General features: G+C 40.6%; 1 protein-coding gene across 1 annotated transcript in view; it reads right to left on the reverse strand.

Moving 5' to 3' along the window:
- Window positions 1–1,047: 1,047 nt before the first annotated feature.
- SUSD4 (sushi domain containing 4) overlaps window positions 1,048–22,060 on the reverse strand; it is a 43,422-nt gene continuing 22,409 nt past the window's right edge. Inside the window, exons 4-8 of the mRNA XM_075497190.1 lie at window positions 19,989–20,177; window positions 5,104–5,295; window positions 4,482–4,626; window positions 2,460–2,842; window positions 1,048–1,206 (exon numbers count right to left, since the gene is read on the reverse strand). Of these exons, the coding sequence (XP_075353305.1) occupies window positions 1,178–1,206; window positions 2,460–2,842; window positions 4,482–4,626; window positions 5,104–5,295; window positions 19,989–20,177 (938 nt within the window). The 3' untranslated portion in view covers window positions 1,048–1,177. The remainder of the gene's footprint in view (window positions 1,207–2,459; window positions 2,843–4,481; window positions 4,627–5,103; window positions 5,296–19,988; window positions 20,178–22,060) is intronic.

Consider the following 22,060-nt stretch of genomic DNA (forward strand, 5'->3'; position numbering starts at 1 on the left):
TGTGCTTATCCAAAACCCCTCTGTCCCTTCATAGCTGGATAATGACTATAAAGCTGAAAATGCTACAGACCAGGTGTTCTGCTGCCATCTCAACCTTCAGGCGGGAGCAGGTGAAACAAGTGAGGAAGGGAAAAAAAGGCCAACTACACACAGTCGGGTAAGTCAAAAGAACTGAAACTGAACTTTATTATTTTTTTTAAAAAGTATTCTACAATAATGGCTCAGAATACTACCACAACGTACAGGGACAAGGTAGTTCTCTGGGCTATGACTGTAGATTAGTATATATATATTTGTAAGAGCTAAAGAAAGGTTGAAGCAGGGCAGTTCAACATTTCTTAAGCACATATTTCATAATTTTAACATTTTCTAGATCTCTCATATTATAGCAGGATTTATCAAATGCAATGTAGTCACAGAAGTCTTGCATAAATACAAATATCGATACTTTACCTTGAATATTGTATATGATATAAATTCTGCCTTACCTTTAAAAAAATCTCCAGATCATTACGTGACCTGGGAGTCTTTCCTTTTCTTTCTCTTTAAGAGTTTTTAAATATATATATATTTATATATATTTCCTATCATACATCAAAGTATATATGAATCCCATCATTTCTGTTATATTTTCTGCAGACATGGTCTGAAACAAAATCACCAACAACTAAATCAAAAGCTTCCTGGTTAACATAGGAAAGCCAAAGAGGATCTTTCCTCTTTTTTTGCATTTCAGTACTAGTATTTTTTTAAACTTGTAAGGATTCTTCATAAACTAGAGGTCCATAGATCTAGTCTTTATAAGCAAATTTACATACTTTGACATGCTTTTGTGAGGCAGTTAGTATCAAAATCCAGTAGTATTTCTTACAGAACCATATGACTTTCTGCGATGCAGATATACATTTCATTTCTAAAAAGCCACAGTTCTTTTTCTACATCTGCTCTCATCAAATCCCCAGGATTCATTCATAAAACTGCTGCTGTTCCAAATGCTGATGCTGTTATCCCCGCTGTGGGTTAAGATGTACACCCAATCTGGTGACATCATCGCGTGGAAGATTGATAAGTAGGAAAATACCCTCCCCAAATCCACAGATAGTCTTTTCTATCTCTAAATCCTCATTATTCATGTCACCCAACAGTGCAATGTGACGAAGACACGTCTCTGTGCAGGCTAAGGGTCTTCTTCCATCAAAGGAATCTCTAGGGGGAAAAAAGAAATAGCATTGATTGCTGATTGTAACTTCCCTTTATACTTTTGCAGAGTATTAGTATTAGCAATTCAGCAAAAATAGAAATGGACATTGCAAAAATCTGAACAAGACATACAGTGTCTCCAGTTCTAGACCTACTTACGCTCTAACACCTATGTGAAAATTAACCTACTAAAACTACCCAGATTTTCTAAAACAATTTAGGCCCACAAAAACCTAAAGGCAAACATCCTTTCTACTACATTAATTAGTGAATCAGCATTCAGAGTAGGCGGAGACGTTTGCTGGCATTATCATAATTTCTCCCTCCTCCTTCCAGCTGTCCTCTTCCCCTTGTGATGCCATTACAAGTTAGCCCCAACCCTATGAAGCAGGCAGACTTCTTCCACCCAGACCTCTACCCACACTAAATTTAGGACACTGGGCTTCAGCTCTGCTACCGATAAATCACCCAGAGATCGCTTTGCCTGCTGACTCTCAGTGACTGTGGAGAGTAGGATCACAGCCACTCCTTTTAAACGTCTCCAAGGAAAGCTATCTAGTTTCCTTAGCACACTGAGCAGCACACCATACAGCTCCATCAGAACTCAATGAAATTATATCAATGCATGCTCAAGTTCGATTTAAATGCAGACGATAATATATGGCCATCTCCCTTCTCATACATGGTCCTGTGGGTACGTTCCCCTTATGCTGTGACTCCCATGTCCATGGGTTAACGCATACATGCTTTAAACTGAACAGTTTGCTTTACACACAAACATGATGAGCTTGTTAATAAAGGCTGCTAATTTTGGCTTAGTATGAAAACATGATTTGCTTTCCATTTTAAGGAGAAAATCCTGTTCTTTGCTGTGAAAGCCATGGCATGTGAGGGAGTTGTGAGTGTAGGAGCTGATGAGCAGATGAACAGACCAACACAGGCAAGATGATGGTTGGTTTCGCTGCTGTACCCAGGTGCCTGCTGACATCCCTGTTGATGAGGCTGCTGTTATAGGGTCTGGACAAGAACCTTCTGGCCTGGGATTCAAATCCCTTGCACCACAGCTAGCAATGATGTATCACAGACAGGAAGCTCTATGACCATGGAGTAGCATGGTTTAAAAAATGTCCAAATTAAGATGTGGACAAAACCATGGAGAAAGTAGGAGCAGATCAGCTGGGTTTATTCCTGCTCTGACAGTACCAACAAATGATGGCTCCTGTTTACGGACTCACCTATTGCACCTATGCAAGACTCACCATCTGCAATATCGATCCGCGGACTCGTGGACGCAGCCTCCCCGGCAGTGCTACGGGAGACGTCAGTTCGATCTGAACCAGGAAGCGCTGCCGCTTGGCACACTGGGGACGGGTACAAACTTTGGAGCAGTTCAGAGGAGCCCGACCTACTGTCACAGGTCTCAAATTCGCTAGGCAGCGTGTCTGCAATCCTGGGACCGGGGTAAGCAGGAGGATTCTGATCTTCTGTCTGCAAACTATGCCCCTGGTCTGTGGGAGCTGAGTATCCAGGTGCCAGAGCATTCAAGCCGCTGCTTACAGCTTCATCGTAGGAAGGCAGCATGACAGGAACGCCATCCACCACCACAAAGTCGGGGTCACCCATGGAGCCCTCCTGGTTGCCTCTACGTCAAACACAGACGAGTTATCACAGAGAGCAGGCGCATGTCAGAAGCACCTCGGAGCAACTGCTGAACTTAAGTAAACACAGCACTTTCTAGTCATGCAAAATGAAGCTACAGGGTCATTAACATTCACAGAAATGTTTGCTTCACGGGTTTGCAAATCTCTGTTCAGGCTGACAGTCAGGTGGGATCTGTTACAATCAGAAAAATGAAACCAGTAATGTGAAGAACAATTTCAAGAAGGGAGGAAAACAGGTGCTTGGAAGAGATAAGGAGCACCATTTGCTGTGCTGTGCACAGTAGGTATCATGGATATGAGATCACAGATGTAGTTCACCAGTCAAGTGTCTGAACCCCTGGAAAAATGTGTGCTAGAGCACAAAAGTGTTTACAGCCCATGTAAACAGGCACTGAGATGTCTACTACTGGATGACGGGGCTTTGGTGGCCAGATATGTGGCCTCCTTCAGGTCTTACTTTCAAAGGATGAAGGCTTTTTTAAGCAAAACACTTCTACTAATTGGGAAGGTCTGTGAAACCCTAAAGTATCTGTTTAGTAGCCACTTAAATCACAGTAGAGTCCTAGCAGGAGGGAATTGCAGGTACCTTTAGGACATGAAAACGCCTGAAAAGGAGAGGACAGAAAGGCATTTCAATAAGCTAGACGAGAACCGGCTATAAAGCTATCCGTAGTGCAACCCGTTACCCTAAGGATCTTCCTAGTTATGTAAGTATATGTATACGACTGCCCATATACTGTATATATGCACATATATATGCATATACATTTACACATTACTTATATAATCTGTATACTTTTATGTACACATTTCTTTAACATTAAGATCACCAAGTCCTTTCTGCTGTGTATATTTACTGACAGACAGCTTTTTCATCTCTGTTTTCTGCACATAGTAGAATAAAGACACGAGAAAAAGCAAGCGCCGGAGAGAAGGAGTCACACAGTGAAAGTCCATAGCAAACTGAGCAGACTGAAAACTAGAAACAAGTCTAAACCCAGATACAGTACTAGCTTTGCCTAAAACTCCGCATGCCTGCCTTTGTTTTTCCAGTTGTGATAATAATACCCACCTACCTGTCTCATGAGGAGTGCTGTGAGAATCAATGACAAATGCTCATAGCTGCACGGTATTTTATGGAAATAAAGGAAGATGTAGGAGATGTTTATGAATCGTGATGAAAATAATACTCACGAAGGGAAAGCAAACTTTTAATATAAATTTGTCCATAGAGAAAAAGAAAATCTTTCTTCAAACTTACATTACTAAGTCTACAGTAGTTAAAAAATTAATTCCCCCAGCACCTGAAAATGAGTATTTAAAAATACTGTCAGCTATTTTTACATGCAGAAGCAGCAATTCTCAGTAGTAGAGCTGTAATTACTCCCAAAGTGAATCCGGCAAACTTTGCCTTTTATCTTAGTTGCAGAAAGGACTACTGCGGGTTTTTGGGGGTACCCTTCCACACCGGTGGTTCAGAGACTTCTGCTCTGAGCAGAAGAAGAAGGTATCTGCAAGGCTTGCGAGCCGCACCGCCTCCTCAGCAAGGAGTGCTGAATGTGAAAACTGAATCAAGGCATCAAGGCCTTCCATCTTCAAAAAAAAGAAAACAGTACAAACCTTGGAAGGAAATGTGTCTTAAATTTGGTCTGGAACATCCTGGCTAAAATAACCAGTAGCAGTACTAATAAAACGCTGGTAGCAGTAAATGCCACTATTTTCCATGTCGTCAGGAGGGTCTCCTGTGTATTTGGCCAGGTTTGTTCTGTAACAAAAAGGCAATACAAGAGTTGTGTTTGATTATTACCACTGTTATTTTGTATTAATACTTCAACAATACTCAGAAGTGCCAGTTCAGCCGAGACATCTTTTATACGTATGTTGTAAAAACACGCATGAAGTCAATGCCATGTACCAAAAGCAGCCTTAACATGAAGCTGCCACAGGGGCTGGGCCTTGCTTTTTCCCCTTGACTTCTTATATACATGCAGTCATGAACTTAGCTTATATACATATAAAAATATCCAGAAGACGTTAAAAAAGACATTTGAAGAGCTAGCAATTGAAATGGTTTAGGATCATTCAGGATCTTGGAAATGTACTATATTTAATAGCATCTTAAAATCAATGTTCATCGCTTAACCATGAAATAGATGTTCACCTGGCATTACAGACCAACAAATTTGCTCTAAAAAAGAGGGACTATAAGAGGATAGGAGTAATGCCGTTGCTGCTCCCTTACCTGTTTTGACACAGTATACTTGGTAGGAGGGGAACCACTCTCCGTACTGGCAGGTGATGTACTTGTAGTCGTTGGTGAGGGTGTAACCAGGATCACAGTAAAACTCCACCACCGTCCCATGGTTGTAACGCTCGCAAGGCCGTGGGTGGCAGATGTAGTCTCCATGACTCACCATTGGAGGTAGTGGACAAACTTGGGCAAATAAACAAGGAGAAAAGGAGAAAGACGTTAATGCCAGCGACCCACTGCTGGGTAGCTTCAGTGTGTCCAAATGCACAGGGCACACTTCAGGCCCCTTTCGGGCTCCCTGCAGTTTTGGGTTCATCTCAGCGGTACCAGCCCGCTGCTGCTGGGAGACCGCGCGCCCATCCGCACCAGCGGATGCATGCACACGCCTCCGCGTGGTACCGTGTGCTGCAGTGGGTCACTTTGGGCTCTCACCGACACCAGCAAGCTCTGCTGTCACCTGCTTGTTTAAAGGCCTGAGAGGTGGGATCTGTGAAGCTTCCCACCCTCTGGGGGAAGAGGGGGCGGGAGGAAGACAGAAGGGGACACATATGCCTATATGATGGCTATATGGGGAGGAAGGGGGGCAGTCAAATTAACAAGAATCCTTCTCCTTATGAAGCATCTCAAATTCAGCTGTAACATCCTATTTTTTTGTTTCATTAACATAATTACGTGGCTATATGCACTAATTCATTTCCCAAATATTCACTTTTAAAAATAAGTTTGCCATTAACTGTGCTGCAAGATGCACAATGCACAACGTTGCTTCAGCACTTACAGTCTGCACTTACACTGTAGTATTATTAAGTTGAGCTTAAACTCTACCAGTGTTATTTGTGTTTTATTATCTCTGAACAGCCTGACTGATCTCAGTGGGATTGCTGGCGGAGTGAGGTCTTAAATATAACAGAGGCTGAGCCCGTGTTAATTAAGTACAGTGGTTTACATAAGGTTAGGTAAAGAAGAGAGAATTGCAATATAAACATGTGGAACTTTCATTGTAGGCCCTGAAACAAAAAGAAATGTCCTCTCACATGGCTGGGCAGATGAACTCAATGGAGAACCGAGGGAGCACTCTCTAGGAAACGGCAGCGGGGAAAGCAGCTCGCAAGCAGTATTTTTGTAAGAGAGGAAACTTTTCCACGGAGTAAGTGTTAGTTGATTACTATTTTCTTAAGTGCTTCTAACACAGAGGAAAAAAAACCCTACCAAGTGTAGTGATGTCTCAAATGGCTACATACTGACCCCAAAAGGGCTTAAATGACTGGGTGGCTTGTTTTATTTCCCTTCAGAGGCAGTAACTAACTGGCTCAGTGCCCCATCTACAGGCTGTTCCCTTCACTTCATGCCTCCCTCATGCAGGCAAGACCTACTGCATTGGTTTAAATAATGAAAATGCCATCTCTCGGAAGAAGAATCTTCCCAGAAATTACAATTCAGCTGCTTCTCTCTGTACATCTTGTTACATGAATAATGCATTTCATAAAAAAATACACAAGATTTTAAATGAATCTTCAAGAGAGGCTGATTACAATGTGCAGCAATGTCTATGCCCCATCCCCCGGAGACACAGTTTTGTTTGCATTTTCACTGGCAAGGCTTAATAATAACTTGAAATCAGAGCAAGTAATTCACATAAAAATTCACATCCTCAATACTCTGCATACTTTCCAAAGTCTCTGGGCCCACAAGAAGGAGGAATGCTTTACTGGGAAGTAAACTCAAGATTAAAAACAATTTTCTTAAGACTACGGTAAAGGTGTCAGACTGAAATAGTAGGAAAGCACCTTTTGTCTATATTAGGGATCATTCTTCTATTAAAAAGAAAATGATCAGTGAAAGCAACGATTCTGGCCTGCCAGAAGGAAACCTGGTATATTTTTACTATCTATGCTGAGAGCATGAGAACAAAGGAAGACGGCAATTTAAGCTTCTTTGCAACTGAATTTTGCCAAGCTATGGCAGGCTGCAAGAGATGTGTAGATGCCCAGTGCTTTTCTAGCAACAAGCAAATAGAGCACTCCTTATCATAAAGAGCAACACTCAGAGAAACAAATTTTCCTCTCCAGCAATGTACCTGCTGCCTCATCCCTAACCTCCTCATGTCACTAAGAGCCAAAGCAGCCTGCTGAATAAAAAAGCCTCCAAGCTGGTGTCCCAGCAATGTGGATCAGGTCAGGAATGACACATTTCCAGGCAGATCAAAACCAAAACACTGTGGGGACAACCCAGATACAGAGCTGTCAGTCTGTTTACAAATGGAGATGTATTTTATAAAACCTGAAAACAAGAGCATCACTCTTTGTGTAGGATATGTCCCCAGAGCTAAAAAAGAGTGCCACCCCTTCCACTGACACCCTCCATATTTCAAGGGAGACGCTCAAGTATTGGTGCTGCCTGGAAACTTCTACAAACATTTCTTTAATGCACTGCTGAGCATTAGTCATGAATTAGAGTCAAGCTTTAAGCAGTCGTACCTGCCAACAGCTCTGGCATTAAACACTTTTACAACCAGCAGATGCAATGGAGCAGGTTTGAAAATGAGGGTGTTCAGCTCAACTGAAACAGTGCTTCATTCTTAGGTCAACTGGACTGTCAGAGTCAGGGGTTCTCACTCATTTGGGGTATCCCTCACCACCTCCTGTGAACTTTATGTTCATCCACTTTCAGGATCCCTCAACATTTGCATGGGCAAACTGGCCCCCATGTCCAATCAGTAATGCTCAGGTTTGGAGCCTCTTTTTCCAAATCAAGTCAAGTGAGATGATACATCACAAACAACCAAAAATGAACTTGCTTTGAGCTCTGGGCAGTTAGTTGTACAGCCAGTCCCTTTCTCAACTTGCTCCATTCCCATGGCCGTCCTGGCCCAAGATCCTTTAAAGTCAGTGGAAGGACAGCCATGAAGCGGCCTTAGTTTTGGTCATAGAAAAGCAAGGTTATGAAAGTCTGGAGGGCTGCTGAACATTCTTGGCTTCCAAAGACAGAAGATTTTTAGTGCAGAGCTAGTCGTCTTACAGGGTCAGATCCCTTATTTATGCTGGATACCAGTGTATGAGACTGGTTACACAGGTTAAAGGAATGTGCCAGATCAAATATGGAGGAAAACTCAGGTGGCAAACCTAAGCCCAGTGACGTTTTCTAGGAAAGTTAAAATTCTAGCATTCCCAGTGATCAACCCTAATTGTATGTGGAAATTACAGGCTGTGGACTTCAGGCAAATCACAATCACATCAAACTCACAGAATGAAAATAGCCACAAACTGATTAAAATAAAAGTGTGTCTGACAGGTACATTTTCACTGTCAAAGCCGACAGCAGTCTGAACGATAAATAACCATAGAAACAAGTGAATTCTACTTCAGGAAGTTCTCACAGCTTAAAAAAAGCTCTAGGTGCTCTGTTCTTGAATATGACACCAAATCGTTACTACCAATAGCTTTCAGCATCTTCATTTCATAAGGCTTTTGAGACTTTGATGTGCTAATTACAACATCCAGCATGGATAATCCAGTAGTATCTTCTGACGACCAACATTAAAAGACCACATGCACGTGTCCTTAACTTTGGAGCTTGTCAGAGGGATGGACATAATTCAGGCAGTGTCTGCTGGTGGTTCTGCAGCACGTGAACCTGGGTCTCCAGATCTGTCTTTGTAGAGCAATTGGCCACAGACCGTAAGGGGACTTACAGGAACTTTACAGCTCAGCATTCTCAGCTGAAAAGCTGAATCGTTCATCAAAAAGAAAGAATAAGTGTGTTTACATGGCAAACAAATCCCTTCCGGGATGCTCAAGATGCCTGTTACTCAAGGAAGTTGAAGGGAGGAATTCCTGATTTGGTTTCATGGACTTCCCCGCCTGCTCTTAGGAGCTGCTGGAGCTGAGGGCTCTCCTCTGAGATCAGCTGTAGGCTTTCTGCTCTGGCTGATTTTAATGAAAGATTAGCGCTCTCAGGAAGAGCTTAAAACCTGGGGAGTCGAGCCTTGCGTTACAAACACTGTCACATACCAGCCTGGAGCAGAGGCAAAGGCAGGTCTGCCCCATGGCATGCCCCCTCCACTGCAGCCTCTGCAGCGCAACGGCCGCATCCAGGGTCACAGCGAGGGTGACGCAGGCTGCGGGCACTTATTGCCCAGGCACTGGAGGAATAAGTGGGGTTCACCCAGTAATTTTTCCTACCCATTATGGTCAAGAAGCTTTTTAAACTCTGCCCAGAGGATGCTGCAGTAATTCTGCACTGTTGACACTGGAACTGTAGGAGGGAGGGAAGATTTTTTGGCATTAGCATGTTCTCAGTTACTGTTGATGGCACAGAATAAAGATGTCACGTCACTTTCTAAAAGCCGCTGGTAGAGAGGTAACAGTGGAGTTACAGATATTTACAGTGCTCAAAACTTTCTTTTTAGTTAATCAGTTCAATGGCTAGTTAGTTTAGTCTTTGGTCAAAGTAGGCAGGAGGTAAATTATTCAGGTTTTGCCCAGCTTTTGTAGCCAAAAAATAAAAGCAAAAATGTATTGAAATACAGGGTGCTTACTTATAAAAAAGGGGTAGGAATAAGCAAGAAGCTTCTTTTCCACCTGTGATTTTTTGCATAGTATGTATTTTTCTCTAGCTACTAGTCTGCCTTTCATGTAGGACATTAGTTGCTCGGTTAGCTGGGTTAGCAGAAAAACCCAGTGTAAGGCCAGCCATTTTCTGTTTGACACAGGGATGGACAGGGTTAGTGACATTTGCACCTAATCAAAAATAACGCTTCTTCCAAACACACCGTGAATGCCTGCTCATTATGCAAAGAGTGAGAAAAGATTAAGATGAAACTCCATGATGAGAAAGACACAGATAAAGAACTGCCAGTTCCAATGTGCGGGGAAAATGCTGGTGTATCTCGCTAGATAGCAATCAGAGAGGTGGACACACTGTCTTGTTTGTGCACAAACTGGAAGAGAACGAGAGCTTCTCCTGACCCTCACTTGTCATTCTTGTACATAGCAGGACACTAATTAACACCAGAAATCTGGACACCTGTCATCTGGCTACTGCATTCCAACCAATGTTTAATTCCAGCCATGATTTACTGCATGAGACCACAGCAGTATACGTCCCAGCAGGTCTGACTCTTCCCATCTAGGAGGCTTTACCGGCTGGCTTCTGGGGCCTCAGTAAGGATCCTTTTCCATGTATTGCCTTTGTACAAACACATGCTTGGGTATGTAGGATCTGAAAATCCATTTTTTTACAGGAACATAGAAGATGAAGATTATGTTTGTTCCTTTTCCTGCTTCTTTATGAACACTGTGCTAATAAAACTTGGTTCCTTGGTTACTTCAGTGTCATCACCCTTCAGAATAAAATAAATACTCAACCAAGAAGCCTTTCTCCCATATACCTCAATAATTCCTGTCCAGTTCACCTGACCGAACTGGCCATTTCCACAGGTATTTCCAGCACATGAATCACACTTGCACTGCACAGTACAGAGCCGTAGTTTCAAGCTCCTCGTCCTCACATACACATAACAACACATTATGAGATAGTCAGTATGGAGGGGAACATAATGGCTATATCCTATATTCAGTTGATGGAACTGGTATTAGCATCTTTCACAAAGGAAAATGTTTCTTAATAGTTATGAATTTGTAAAAAACAACAAACAAAAAGAAAATAAATCAGCGGTGTTCAAAAAAAAGTAGCTGTTAGTTGTGGATTTTTAAACTCTAAAGTCACTATACTGTTTAGAGAATTTACTGATTTATTTGTTCACCTAAAAGATCTCAAGACAAAAACTGGTAGACAAAAATTGGTATTTCTAGTGCAATATCAAATAGGGAAATGCATAGGAGAAAGGGGAGTGGATGGCCAACAGGAAGAAGAGGAGGAAAAGGAAATTACTTCAGCACTTTAAATATTAAAAACCAGATTTTTCTATTCTGTACTTAGATTCCAATTTATAGTAGTGTAAAAAACCAAAAGTATTTTACTTATAAAATCGCAAAACAAAAATTCCCATTAAATTGTCCAGTATTGTAAGTAGGATGGAAGAAAAACTGTTGGACTCAACCACTCATATCCAGTTGAGAGCTTGAAGAAGAAATTAAGAGGTTTGTAAAAGGAAGGAAGTAGCAAACCCAATTGCTTTAAAATAAGCCCTGTCAAAACATCTCAGTCTAGAACAGCTGCTTAACAAGAATTTATTTCTAATGACACTCTTTGGAAATGTAAGCAGAACAGGAACCATTACTAGAGTAACTTTTCATTTATTGTGAACATCAGCTTAACAATATCCTAATGATACATTCCTATACCAAATGGTGCTGGCATTGTGAAGGGAGGCTTAGTGCATATTATAGCTGTACTGGAACAAGTGAGAAAAACTTTGAGGCCATTGAATTTTGAAAGTGAAGACATGCTTTGAGGAACTTTTCTGATTACTCATTCCCACAGCAAAACAGCACCAATACCAGAATAGAAAGTTTAGTGGAAACAACCAAGTGAGCACTAATATATAAAGTAACTCCTATTAAGCCTGATAGTAGGCATGACTTAAAGTAACGAAGACACAAGATGCTTATTTTGAACTCTGAAGTTGCCAGCAAATTTATTTCTTGAAAGCCTACAGCAAGAATTATTAAAAATCCTGTATTCTTAGGCAATAATTTCCAAATTCTTTTCAATCTTAACCTTTCTCAATTACTTAACCTTCACAATCCCACTTAGATGTTTTCTTCTGAAAAGACACCTAACAGGTAAGCAACTTCTCGACCATTCAGCAAGTCAATGTTCAAGCAGCTAGGAACATACCCCAGGTCTCACGGCTCCAAGCTGCTGGCTCTACCCCTACACAATCACCCGTGGGTAATTCTGTACCAGCTACAATAGCGAGGTAAACCTTTCGATGTGCACACAGTGAGAAGCACTTTTCACCTTCTACGAAGTGTGAAATGAATTGAATAATTAAGTTTTTAATGAAAAGCTGCTTCTCTGGTCTAGCTTTGACAAACACCATCTTGCTGAAAATTGCTATCACTGACACCAGCTGTATGAGCCTAAATGAAACAGTATAAAACTAGTTTCAAGCCTATTTTAATAATAGTTTAACACTAGCTGATTCCTAAATGGAAACAGAAGGTGATTTACAATCACTTATCGTACACAGAGCTTCCTTGTTACAGGAGTTACAAATTACAGAGCCTGTTTTGCAGTTCCAGTCAGCTGAGCTTCTACAGGAGCATCACGCCAAATTCACAGTCATCCTCAACAATCCTGCCGTTCCCAGCACAGCAACCTGTGAAACATTGATCTTGATGCCGAAGTCTTTCGTTTCAAATGCATTTCACAACAGATACGGGATGAAACACACCCCAAGTGATCTCTCTCCTATAAATTATAAGTTAAAAAGTGCAATTTTCATTTAAACTGCAAAAAATTGATGACAAGTTTGCAGCAATAGAGAGCTAGGAGTTCTTTTAGCAAGAGGCCTGTAATTATCTTTAAGGAAATTTTTATACTCATTACTCACATGGGAGTGCTTGGAGCGCTGTGGTCTCATTTACAGCAGATCATTTTAGCTTTCTTTATCACTTGCTTCTAGTTTCGTTTCTTCCTTTTCTCATGAGTGGTTGACTTTATGATCACTAATGGTCTTTTGGGGACTTTGAGAAGCAGATGCTGGGGACTGCATAGACACCTAACAGGAAGGAGTTGGAGAGCTTCAAAGTAAGTCAAGGCTTGGGTTTTTGACAGGCATCACAGCATAACCCCAGACCTGGAAAAGGTCAAAGTGCCGAGAAGTAGAATGGAGGTGGAGGAGGGAGAGCGAGCTGTTGGGAAGCTGGCTAAGAAAACTGGACAGATAAAAGCACCTGACAGGGATGTCTCAAGAAGCCAGTGCTCACTGTGAGCTGGACATATCAGTGTTTCTATGTTATTTTAATCCCTCTTTCTTTAATAGCTTTTTCCTCTTCGTTTATAAGCAAGAATCCCTTGAGCCTATGTGGTGTCACCTACACCAGTCATCAGGGACTGATGGAGAGAAAGAATGCTGGAATAGACAAGCTGTATTCCAGGGCTTAGCTGAAGGCTGAGGAAATCGAGCTGTATACCACCTGGGAGAAGGAAAAGCACAAGGTCCCATTCCCAATGGTGTGCTGCTAGGAAAAAAAAAGGGGGAGGAAAACCAGCAGGAGATCTTAGCACTGTAATACCACAAACCAGTTTACAAGACTAGGAAGGCGTGGAAGAGTATCGGTTTCTGCTATTTATGTTTCGTTATCAAGTGCTTGCCTATCAATTAGTGAAATTCCCACCCTTTAAATACTGGTTTTTATCTCTGGAAGTGAACAAACCTATGCAGCGAGTAGACTTCCTAATGCATAGAGTCTGTAGCTACATTTCCCTCCATTTGTGGAAGATGTTCTGTGATTGCACTGTGTAGCCAAATTTAATGAACGTGTCCATAAAGCACAGAGATGTTTGATTTCAAGGTAGACAATGTAGTGTGCTTTTCCCTTCCGAGGAGCCCTGCCAGATACAGTTGAAGATTAATATTATACAATAGCCCTCAGGGAGAAATTTGGTCTGCTTTCCCCCACCTAACCCTCAGCATATTTAAAGTGCTGTGGATAAAACACTACATGCATCTGGCAGCTAATGTGGAACTTCAGGGCAGAAATTATGGCTCCATAAAAAAGTTGAGATGTCTGCCTGATTCTGGAAATGCTAAGGCGTTTCTGAAAGGTACACAGGTGATAGAGAAGGTGTAAAACAATGATTTACTGTGACAGTCCTGTGCATCAAGCAGAAACAGAAGACATAAAAGAAACAGATTACAAGTTTTTGTTCTGTTGCTTTCTTGAAAAACTATGAACAGTGGAGAAGGCATCTATTTCAATCACAGCCAAGATCAAAGAAGATTTCTGCAATGCAAAAAAGGAGCAGTCACTTAGAAATATAATGGTATTTATCTCCTTCAAACCATGTCTTCAACTTGGAGACTGTTCTCTAACCCCCCATCCCTCATAACGAGAGCTGTAAAAAGCCCACTTTTGTGTATCATTCTGTCTCGAAATGTGGTCTGGTTTTCTTTCTGTTTCACTTTGCAGTACACCTGCTGGAATTAAGTGATTGGATGATTATGAAGCAGTATGTCCACAAGAGAACATGATTGCCTGCCTAGTATTTCATGTCACTGTGCTCTTTCTGAATTCAGTTCTTTTCCACACCTCTTCAGCTGTGGGTAAAGGTGTACGCATGAATTTCAGCATTCTCCAACAGCGCAAAAATCCAGATATTCTGAGTCACCTATGAGCAGCTCCTTAAAGTGTTCAACTTCCACACTTGTACAGGGTGGCCGGACACGTATCATTTCTGCGATCTCAGGTGATGAACAAATGAACTGTCTACAGTGCAGAAACATGTAGAATTACTGAATGACTTTTTTTAAAGAAAACGATCCTTTTAAACTTCTTCATCACACTTGCTTTCTACGACTTAATCACCCGCAGGGTGAAAGACTATCAGCCTATTTCATCCTTTGGCCATCAGGCTAAAGGTGTCACCGATGTAAAGGTGTTGCCCAAGTAAAGGTGCTTACAAGTATTTTTGGCTGCTGCTATTTGAGCATTTACTGCTGGTTGTCATTCCTGAGTTACAACAAGTATTGCTGCAGGCAGTGAATATATTCTGAAACGCCACTGTAGTCAGAGCTATTAAAAACAAGGCTATCGATGTGTCTTATGTTAACATTAACTCAGTTAACTTGGACGACCTCTTTGGCAGTTGAGCAATATTTAATTTATTCTCCCTCCTGCCTGCAAGCTGAGTAGGTGTAAACATAGAACAGAATCCTGGTATCTACGTCTCTTAATTTCTTAATACCACAGCATTTCACAGCTTGCTCGTATTGCTGCCCTCTGCTTGCTCTACAGGATTTTTATCTGTTGGAGATCTGCTGCATCAACATTATCTTCCCTGAGGATACGCATCAGTCTGTCATGTTGGAATTTATCTAAAGCCGCCTCAATGTCAGCAAAGAAACACAGAGAGAAATCCATTTGCACTAACGTGCAATATCTCAGGCTTAGGATTGCTTACTTTATTCTGACTCCTGAACATAAAATGATTACAGGCTGACTTGTATCTTTTTTCTCAGTGTGTTGCTGTATGTTCCATCAAGAATTTAAAATATTTTTAAGGGCATAGTTTATTAAACATATAGCTCGGTGTCAGTCACTGTTTGTGGCATTAGCAACTGTTATATAAGAATAAAGATTTTTGAAGCTTTCCTTCAAAGTATCCTGCGTGTAACTGGTTAGAAAGTTCAAGCTACTTTGTTTTGAAATATTAAGCGGCTATGGCATTTCACCTGTAATACCACCCTCCTCCAGTGCTCTTTCATGCTCTTTACTTTGTAGGTTCTATGTCAGAATTACCAGACCCTCTCTCTGAGTGTTTGTCCTCAGGTTTATGAGAAGAATCATTTTAAAGCTCTGTTCTGTATTCTTTCCTGTCTTTCCAGAATATTTTTTTATGTGTAGCATACTTTGCTGGTTTTAATTTTCATATGACTAACCCCCTTTTATTCTTCAGAAATTTCCTGGTGCCCTAGGTAGGGGCTTTTGGGGCTCCCTTGCACTTCTGGTTTGTTGTGCAATTTTCTTAATTCCTTCTTTCTCTTATCTTTCTCTCTCAGTTTCTATAACTTTCAGGATCCCTTCTGTAATCAGTTGTTAGCTTAGTGTTACATCTTTTCACCTCCCCCCACAATGAGGTGGGTTTATATACCAGAGTTCTGAAATGCCTTCAGTTTTCCTCTATTTTTCCTCTCTTCTACTCATTGACTCTCCCCTTTGAAGTCTATTCCTCATGTTTGTTTCATTTTTATTTTGAATGTACCTACAAAAATTTGAAATATTTTCTATTTGACATTCTTTCAAGCTTAACCTTAGCTAGAGAATCTGTTGATTCTCGCAAGTAGAATGAAGTTTTGATATTGCAATGTATCTGATTGCCTGCAGGACTGGCTTTTGTGTTCAGCTGGGATGGTGCTGAAACCAGACATTCCAGATAACAGGATCATGTCCATTTGCAAATTCAATCAATCTGTTTTCCCTTTTACTCTTAAATACAAAGCCAGGAATTCCCAATTACACGATCCATACAACTGCTTTATATTCCAGCATTAGGACTAAGATCAAATTCTCCCAGCCTTTCCTCTCTTTGCCTGCTTTCCCCCCCAGTTCTTTATAAGAACCATTCCTTACATCTTCTTGGAAATCTTCCAAAGGGCATGAAAGATTAAAACACAGAGTCCAGATGGCACGGTGTGTAATCATATGCAGATCATGTTCCCAAAGTACTAATGGCCAGGCTTTTTTTTTTTTTTTAATTTCTCCAAATCCTGTGTAATGTCTTTATTCACCTTAAAGTATCATATCGTAAACATTTTGTAGTTCTATACGTTTCATTTCACAGAGTTCCACACCAGTATGTTTTCCAGTGTTTGCTCTCCCCCAATGTTTCTGGAAGCCATCTGATTTTACAATTAACGTTTATACCCCATGTGGTAATCTTCCATTTAAGGGTTCCCCTCCCCCCATCTTTTGCATATCTGATTTTACAGAACGCAATCACTAACTCACATTAATTTCAACAGAGGGATGATTAACCCACAATTGGTAAGTTAAAAATCATATAAATAAGTAAATTAACATTTTCCTTAGATTTTCATATATCCTTGGAAGTGTCTAACAAGTTTCAATACAAAAGAAATTTTAAAAAACTTTCACATAATTATGGAATTCCACTAGTAAAGAGGATATTAAGAAAGTTAAAGACATAAATAAAGGATTTAAAGGAAACATCTTAACGATGTTTCATCTTATCCTCTAAATGACTCTAAAATTTTCTAGCACTGGTAAAACAGCACCATTTCCTCTACCATCATTCTCAGATATAGCCGAACCATTTCAACTGAAGCTTCCCAAATGATTCAGCTTGAGGCAGACACTCAAAGATCAACCTGAATGTCTTAAATTTGGTGAAGGTACAAGCATCGAAGAAGAGGACCTCATACCAGTAAATAGCTGGCAATCTGAACTAGAGGCAACCTTATTTGCCTGAGCTCTAACAACCTCCCTGATCAGGTCCAAGCAGCTGTTTCTGAGAAGCCGCTGCACAGCATTGCAGTGTTGGCTGCACTTCAGTACCAGGTAACGCAGTTTTTATGCGCTGCTGTCAATAAAGCAACAGTGATTTTAATTAGCAGAAAAATCTTCTTCCCTATCAGCAAAAATCAGTCTCTCACCAGAGTTGGTGGAAGCTCTGCGCTTCACAAGATGGAGAACAAGACTGGACTGAGCATTAGAAATCACGCTGTAGGATGGGAGGTGAGCGGTCCCTGGTGTAACTATTTATTTAAATGGAGCTACAAACCCTTCATTCAGAATTTATTTGGCCTAACAAAGAGGGAAAAAAATCATGAGATTGACATATAGCATTTGTGTGATTACACAAACATTTAAGAAATTCCTTCTGTGAAGGCTCCAAGAGCATATATCAAAACGAGAAAGCTGTAAGCAGCATTGTTTATAGCAGAATAAAAGCTCTAAAATGGTTTACTACAGCTTCCTAACAACCATTTGCTTTTCATCATTACCATATTAAAATACTGAGCAGGAAATGTCATTAGAATAAATTTTGAATTGATCATGGAAATAAATAAATGGAATTAATTTGTTTTTTGCAGATTTCCTCTGTGAAAAATACTGCTTGGCGAGGTTACACCTCACACATAAAAGGAATGCTGAAAAATGAGCTTGACATCGGTATGCAAGGTGCAGAATAAAAAATATGCAGGCAGGGATTTTTGGCCGCTAATTAAGAGGAGTGGGTCGTAACAAGATTCCTGGAGACTGGCACCCCTTGCATAAATCACTTGAACAAACACTTTCAAATGAGGGCATCTCAAGTTGATTTACCCTATCATCTGGATTGAATTTTGAAGTTCGCTGCATACCAGCTGAAGCATCCCTACAACAGAGTTCACAAGGGGAGTCGTCAGGGGTGACCTTTTAGTGGTGCTGCTCTCTCTTCTGCCCCAACAGAAGCAGGGACAGCCCCAAGGCTGAGGAGAACCTGCTCTTGCAAGGGTTATGCTCTAGACTTCGGTCTCCTGTGGTTCACTCAACACGTGCACAGATGGGATGCCAACATGAAATCACCATGGAAAGTTCTAACGTTTAAAGAGAGCAATAAGAAAGCGATTAAAAGGGAGGCTGGATCTAAATCAAAACTCAGGAGGCCTCCCACATGGTCTTGACCCAGCATCTGGCACACACTGATCCCCCCAGCACAGATCACCATAGCTGACTGGGGATGATAACTTTTGACGTGTTATTTAAAATGCAGACCTGTCAGGGCAGCAGTTCTTAGCTCATGTTTTAAATTATCAAGAAAAAAGAGCCTCTCCATGACTTTATAATACAAGCAATAAACAATGAGCACATGAGTTTTGTCAGGTATTTTGATAGGAGCTGGAATGCTCACCTGTGTTAAGCGAGGGTAAGACACAACTTTTTCTGCGTCATATACTTCAGTTTCTGTATTTTAATGCTCTTACCTTCCTAACTGGAGAATTGCCATTTTTATCAAAACAGTTATACTGTTTGGGTTAAGCCTAACAGGGCCATTCTCATTTTTTAATGTATTTTCCATGCTATAAACAACAACAATCAAACCTTCCAAAAACGGCTTACATAGAGCTGATTTGGGATTAATCTTTTATGGTGTGCTAAATAAAAAAAAAAAAAAATCATCTTCTTATGTCATTGCAAAGGCATTTCTGAATTTTGAAACTTGCATTGTCAGTTAAAAATAAGGATCATTTTATTATTTTTGTGCAGTATATCACTTTGTTGATGCTGTTGGCAAATTTTTGCACTTCCAGAATGCTTAGCATTTAGCTCAGTGACATAAGCATCTGACATATGAATTCCTATAATTGCTTTTAGCTAAATTCTACATATAGATAGCATCCTTACAGGCTTGAAATTGAGCAAAAATGTAGTCCTTTTAGGGGAATGAAATGCAGAGGATGTATTTGGATTCTGATGACTTCCTAGGATGTTCAACTCAAGGTGCAGTATGAAGATGGAGGAAGGCAGTTCACAAGGTTCTGACAGTGTGTGGAGCAATCCATTCGGTATCTTTGTTTTAAATGTATGGGATGCAAATATAAATGCACTACAATATCCTCCATTCCAGCACTGCAGCTGTAGTCACAGATTATTCCTTTTGGCTTGGTACGACTGACCGCTGTTTCACACTGAATGGTTTTTATGTTCCTAATCAATAAATTAGCTCAGTCATTTTAGTTGCAAAGCCTTCTTTAAGGTTAACTACTATGAGAGACAACAAATATTCAAGCATGCAGCATCATGTAGCACTGAATAATGTTTGCAGCTGGCACATCCCAAACTAAGAGTTTCTATGGAGTATTTTTTAGTTTCTCATGGAGTCATCTATCCATATCTATAGAAACTCTGACCATCTGCACACGAATGTGAACTCCATAACTTCCTCAGTATTTTTATTAGAAAAACTGCAAAAAATTTACATTTTAAGGGCAAAGCAGTCATTGTTAAGAGCTTCCCCTCTTGCGCTTCAGACACCAAGAGAGCAAACATTAGTTAGGGAATGCCAAGAGCTAACGCTGCAGCGAACCACAATAGGTTGCACGCAACAAACCCCAGATACACTCTGCATGGCCTGTGGAAACATTACATATAGCATAACCGTGGTTATTGCCCTGAGTTAAAATCATATAGAGCATGCCGATTTTGCAAAATTGAAAGAAAAACAAACAATAAGACATTTACCTTCCACATCAAGGCACCTAGGTGGGCTATCTGACCAGATAAGGTTATACATGCACTCAAGGACCTCTGCCCCTTCTAGTTTATATCCAGGAAAGCATTGATAATACACCACTGTTCCTACGGGGAAGGAGGACTCGAACTCAGATATGTTAATGTAACTATGAGGAAGAAGCAATGGCCTCAGGCAACCTGCAAATTAAGAAGAGGGAGGTATCTTTTATTATAAGGTGCTTATCTCAGTCATCTTCACACATCTTGGTTATAATTCCTAAATTGAGGAACGCGGTATTTTTCATCTTCACTACTATGAATGGCATGCCTGCATGATCTCCCTCAGATAGATATGCCTCATGATCCTGTTTCAAACCCCTTTATTGTTTAGCCCACGTGCTTTGCTAGTGTGGGATTCACTCTCAGCAAATCCAGGAAAGGTTTACTGAAAATGACAGCATTTTGTTTCACAAACATTCACTGGTTTAGCAGATGGCAATTTCTTTTTGAGGTAGAATCTTTAATAAATAAAGATTGTCATTTATATAAACCATGAGTTTTATTCTGCTTCTTAAAACTGACAGGCATGTGAACCATCTTTAATATTAAAACTGCTCCTGTGACAAAGTGCACACAACTGTAAAAGATTTGCAGACAGAATTAAAGATTTTGAAATTCCAGTCTGAGAAAGTCTACAGGGACGTGCCTTCCTATGAGCAGTCCCATGATAAACACTGAACGAGGTCTCAGATCAGATTATCAAAAAGTTAAGGTACCTGTTATCACCAGAAATTGTAAATGTAGTCAGACACTACGTTCTACTTCTGGAATTACTTCTGAGGGATTTGTACCACGGATGGTACTGAGCTGTGACAGTTAAATGGTCACCAATCATACTTGGTACAAGAAAGAGCAGTGAATTTAACAGATGACATGACTTTATAACATGTATTTAGATATTGGTATTTTATTTAGAGCTGGTATTTAGATAAGAGTTTGTACTAGAGAAAAAAAGTAATTCCTCATGGCCTTAGAAATGACCCTCTGGGTAATACTTAATACTGTTGATTTTTTTAATTTGCAGTAATGTGGAGGAAAGATGATTAGTAATCAGGGAACGAAAAACAATATTATAAAGTTATGAGACTAATAGGAGCTGCGTTATGGCAATCCATAAATAGGTCTCTTGCCACTACTAGGAATTTGTGAAGGATGTTCATAGGACTCTCATAATTTTAAGCCTGAGAGGGAAACTAAAATCAGTCTGAGAACTTCTTGTAAGATATTGGCATCTAAAAGAAAAAGTCTCATCAGTACTTCAAGTGGTTATTTCCTTGCAATGGTCTTTTGAGGGAGAGGGACGAAAGGAAAAGAAAACCACAGAAAAAGCTTGAAAGCTTTTTACAGCACACTGTACTACCAGAGCAATGGTTGTGATAGCTCTTTTACTAGCTGGTTATCTCCCTGCTCAAATAAAGCTTCAAGCATCCTATCTACGGGCTATTGCTCATACCCCTGATCAAGTATGCCCCACACATAACACATCGGTTCCTGCAAACTGAGCAGCCCACTGAGCAGGACGATATAGCAGCCTCCGGTGGGACAGAAAGAGAGAGACTGCCCGAGCAAGACCGAGCTTACTCTCCTCTGAACTGTATCAGGGAAAATTTTGTCCTGCTGGCTCAGAATTTTAATGCTCACTGGGAACAGGACAGAGATTTACTTGAGTTTCTATGAGAGCTAAGTGTTTGTGAAGATCCCTAGGTCTCCAAACACCTCAAGCTGCTTTGACATTTTCTTCCTAAGTAATTCACATCATTCCAGATCAGTAATTATCATTATTATCTCGTGGCAAAAATAGGTTGAGGTTGGATTCTTGCACACTCCACAATCCTTTCCCACTGCTCTGCCAGAAAAAAGCATCTTCGTGTCATGAGACTCCCCTGCCTGTTGTAATCAAAGGGCCATAGAAAGTAATTGACAGCCTACCTAGTGCAAGTAGACAAGCGCCTTTGATATTATTATGCTTGGCATAGCAAAAAGAAAATTCTGGAGTCAATTTTGGACCAGGTTTATAGAAT

This window comes from Mycteria americana, chromosome 3, assembly GCF_035582795.1.
Source record: "Mycteria americana isolate JAX WOST 10 ecotype Jacksonville Zoo and Gardens chromosome 3, USCA_MyAme_1.0, whole genome shotgun sequence".
NCBI lineage: Eukaryota > Metazoa > Chordata > Aves > Ciconiiformes > Ciconiidae > Mycteria > Mycteria americana.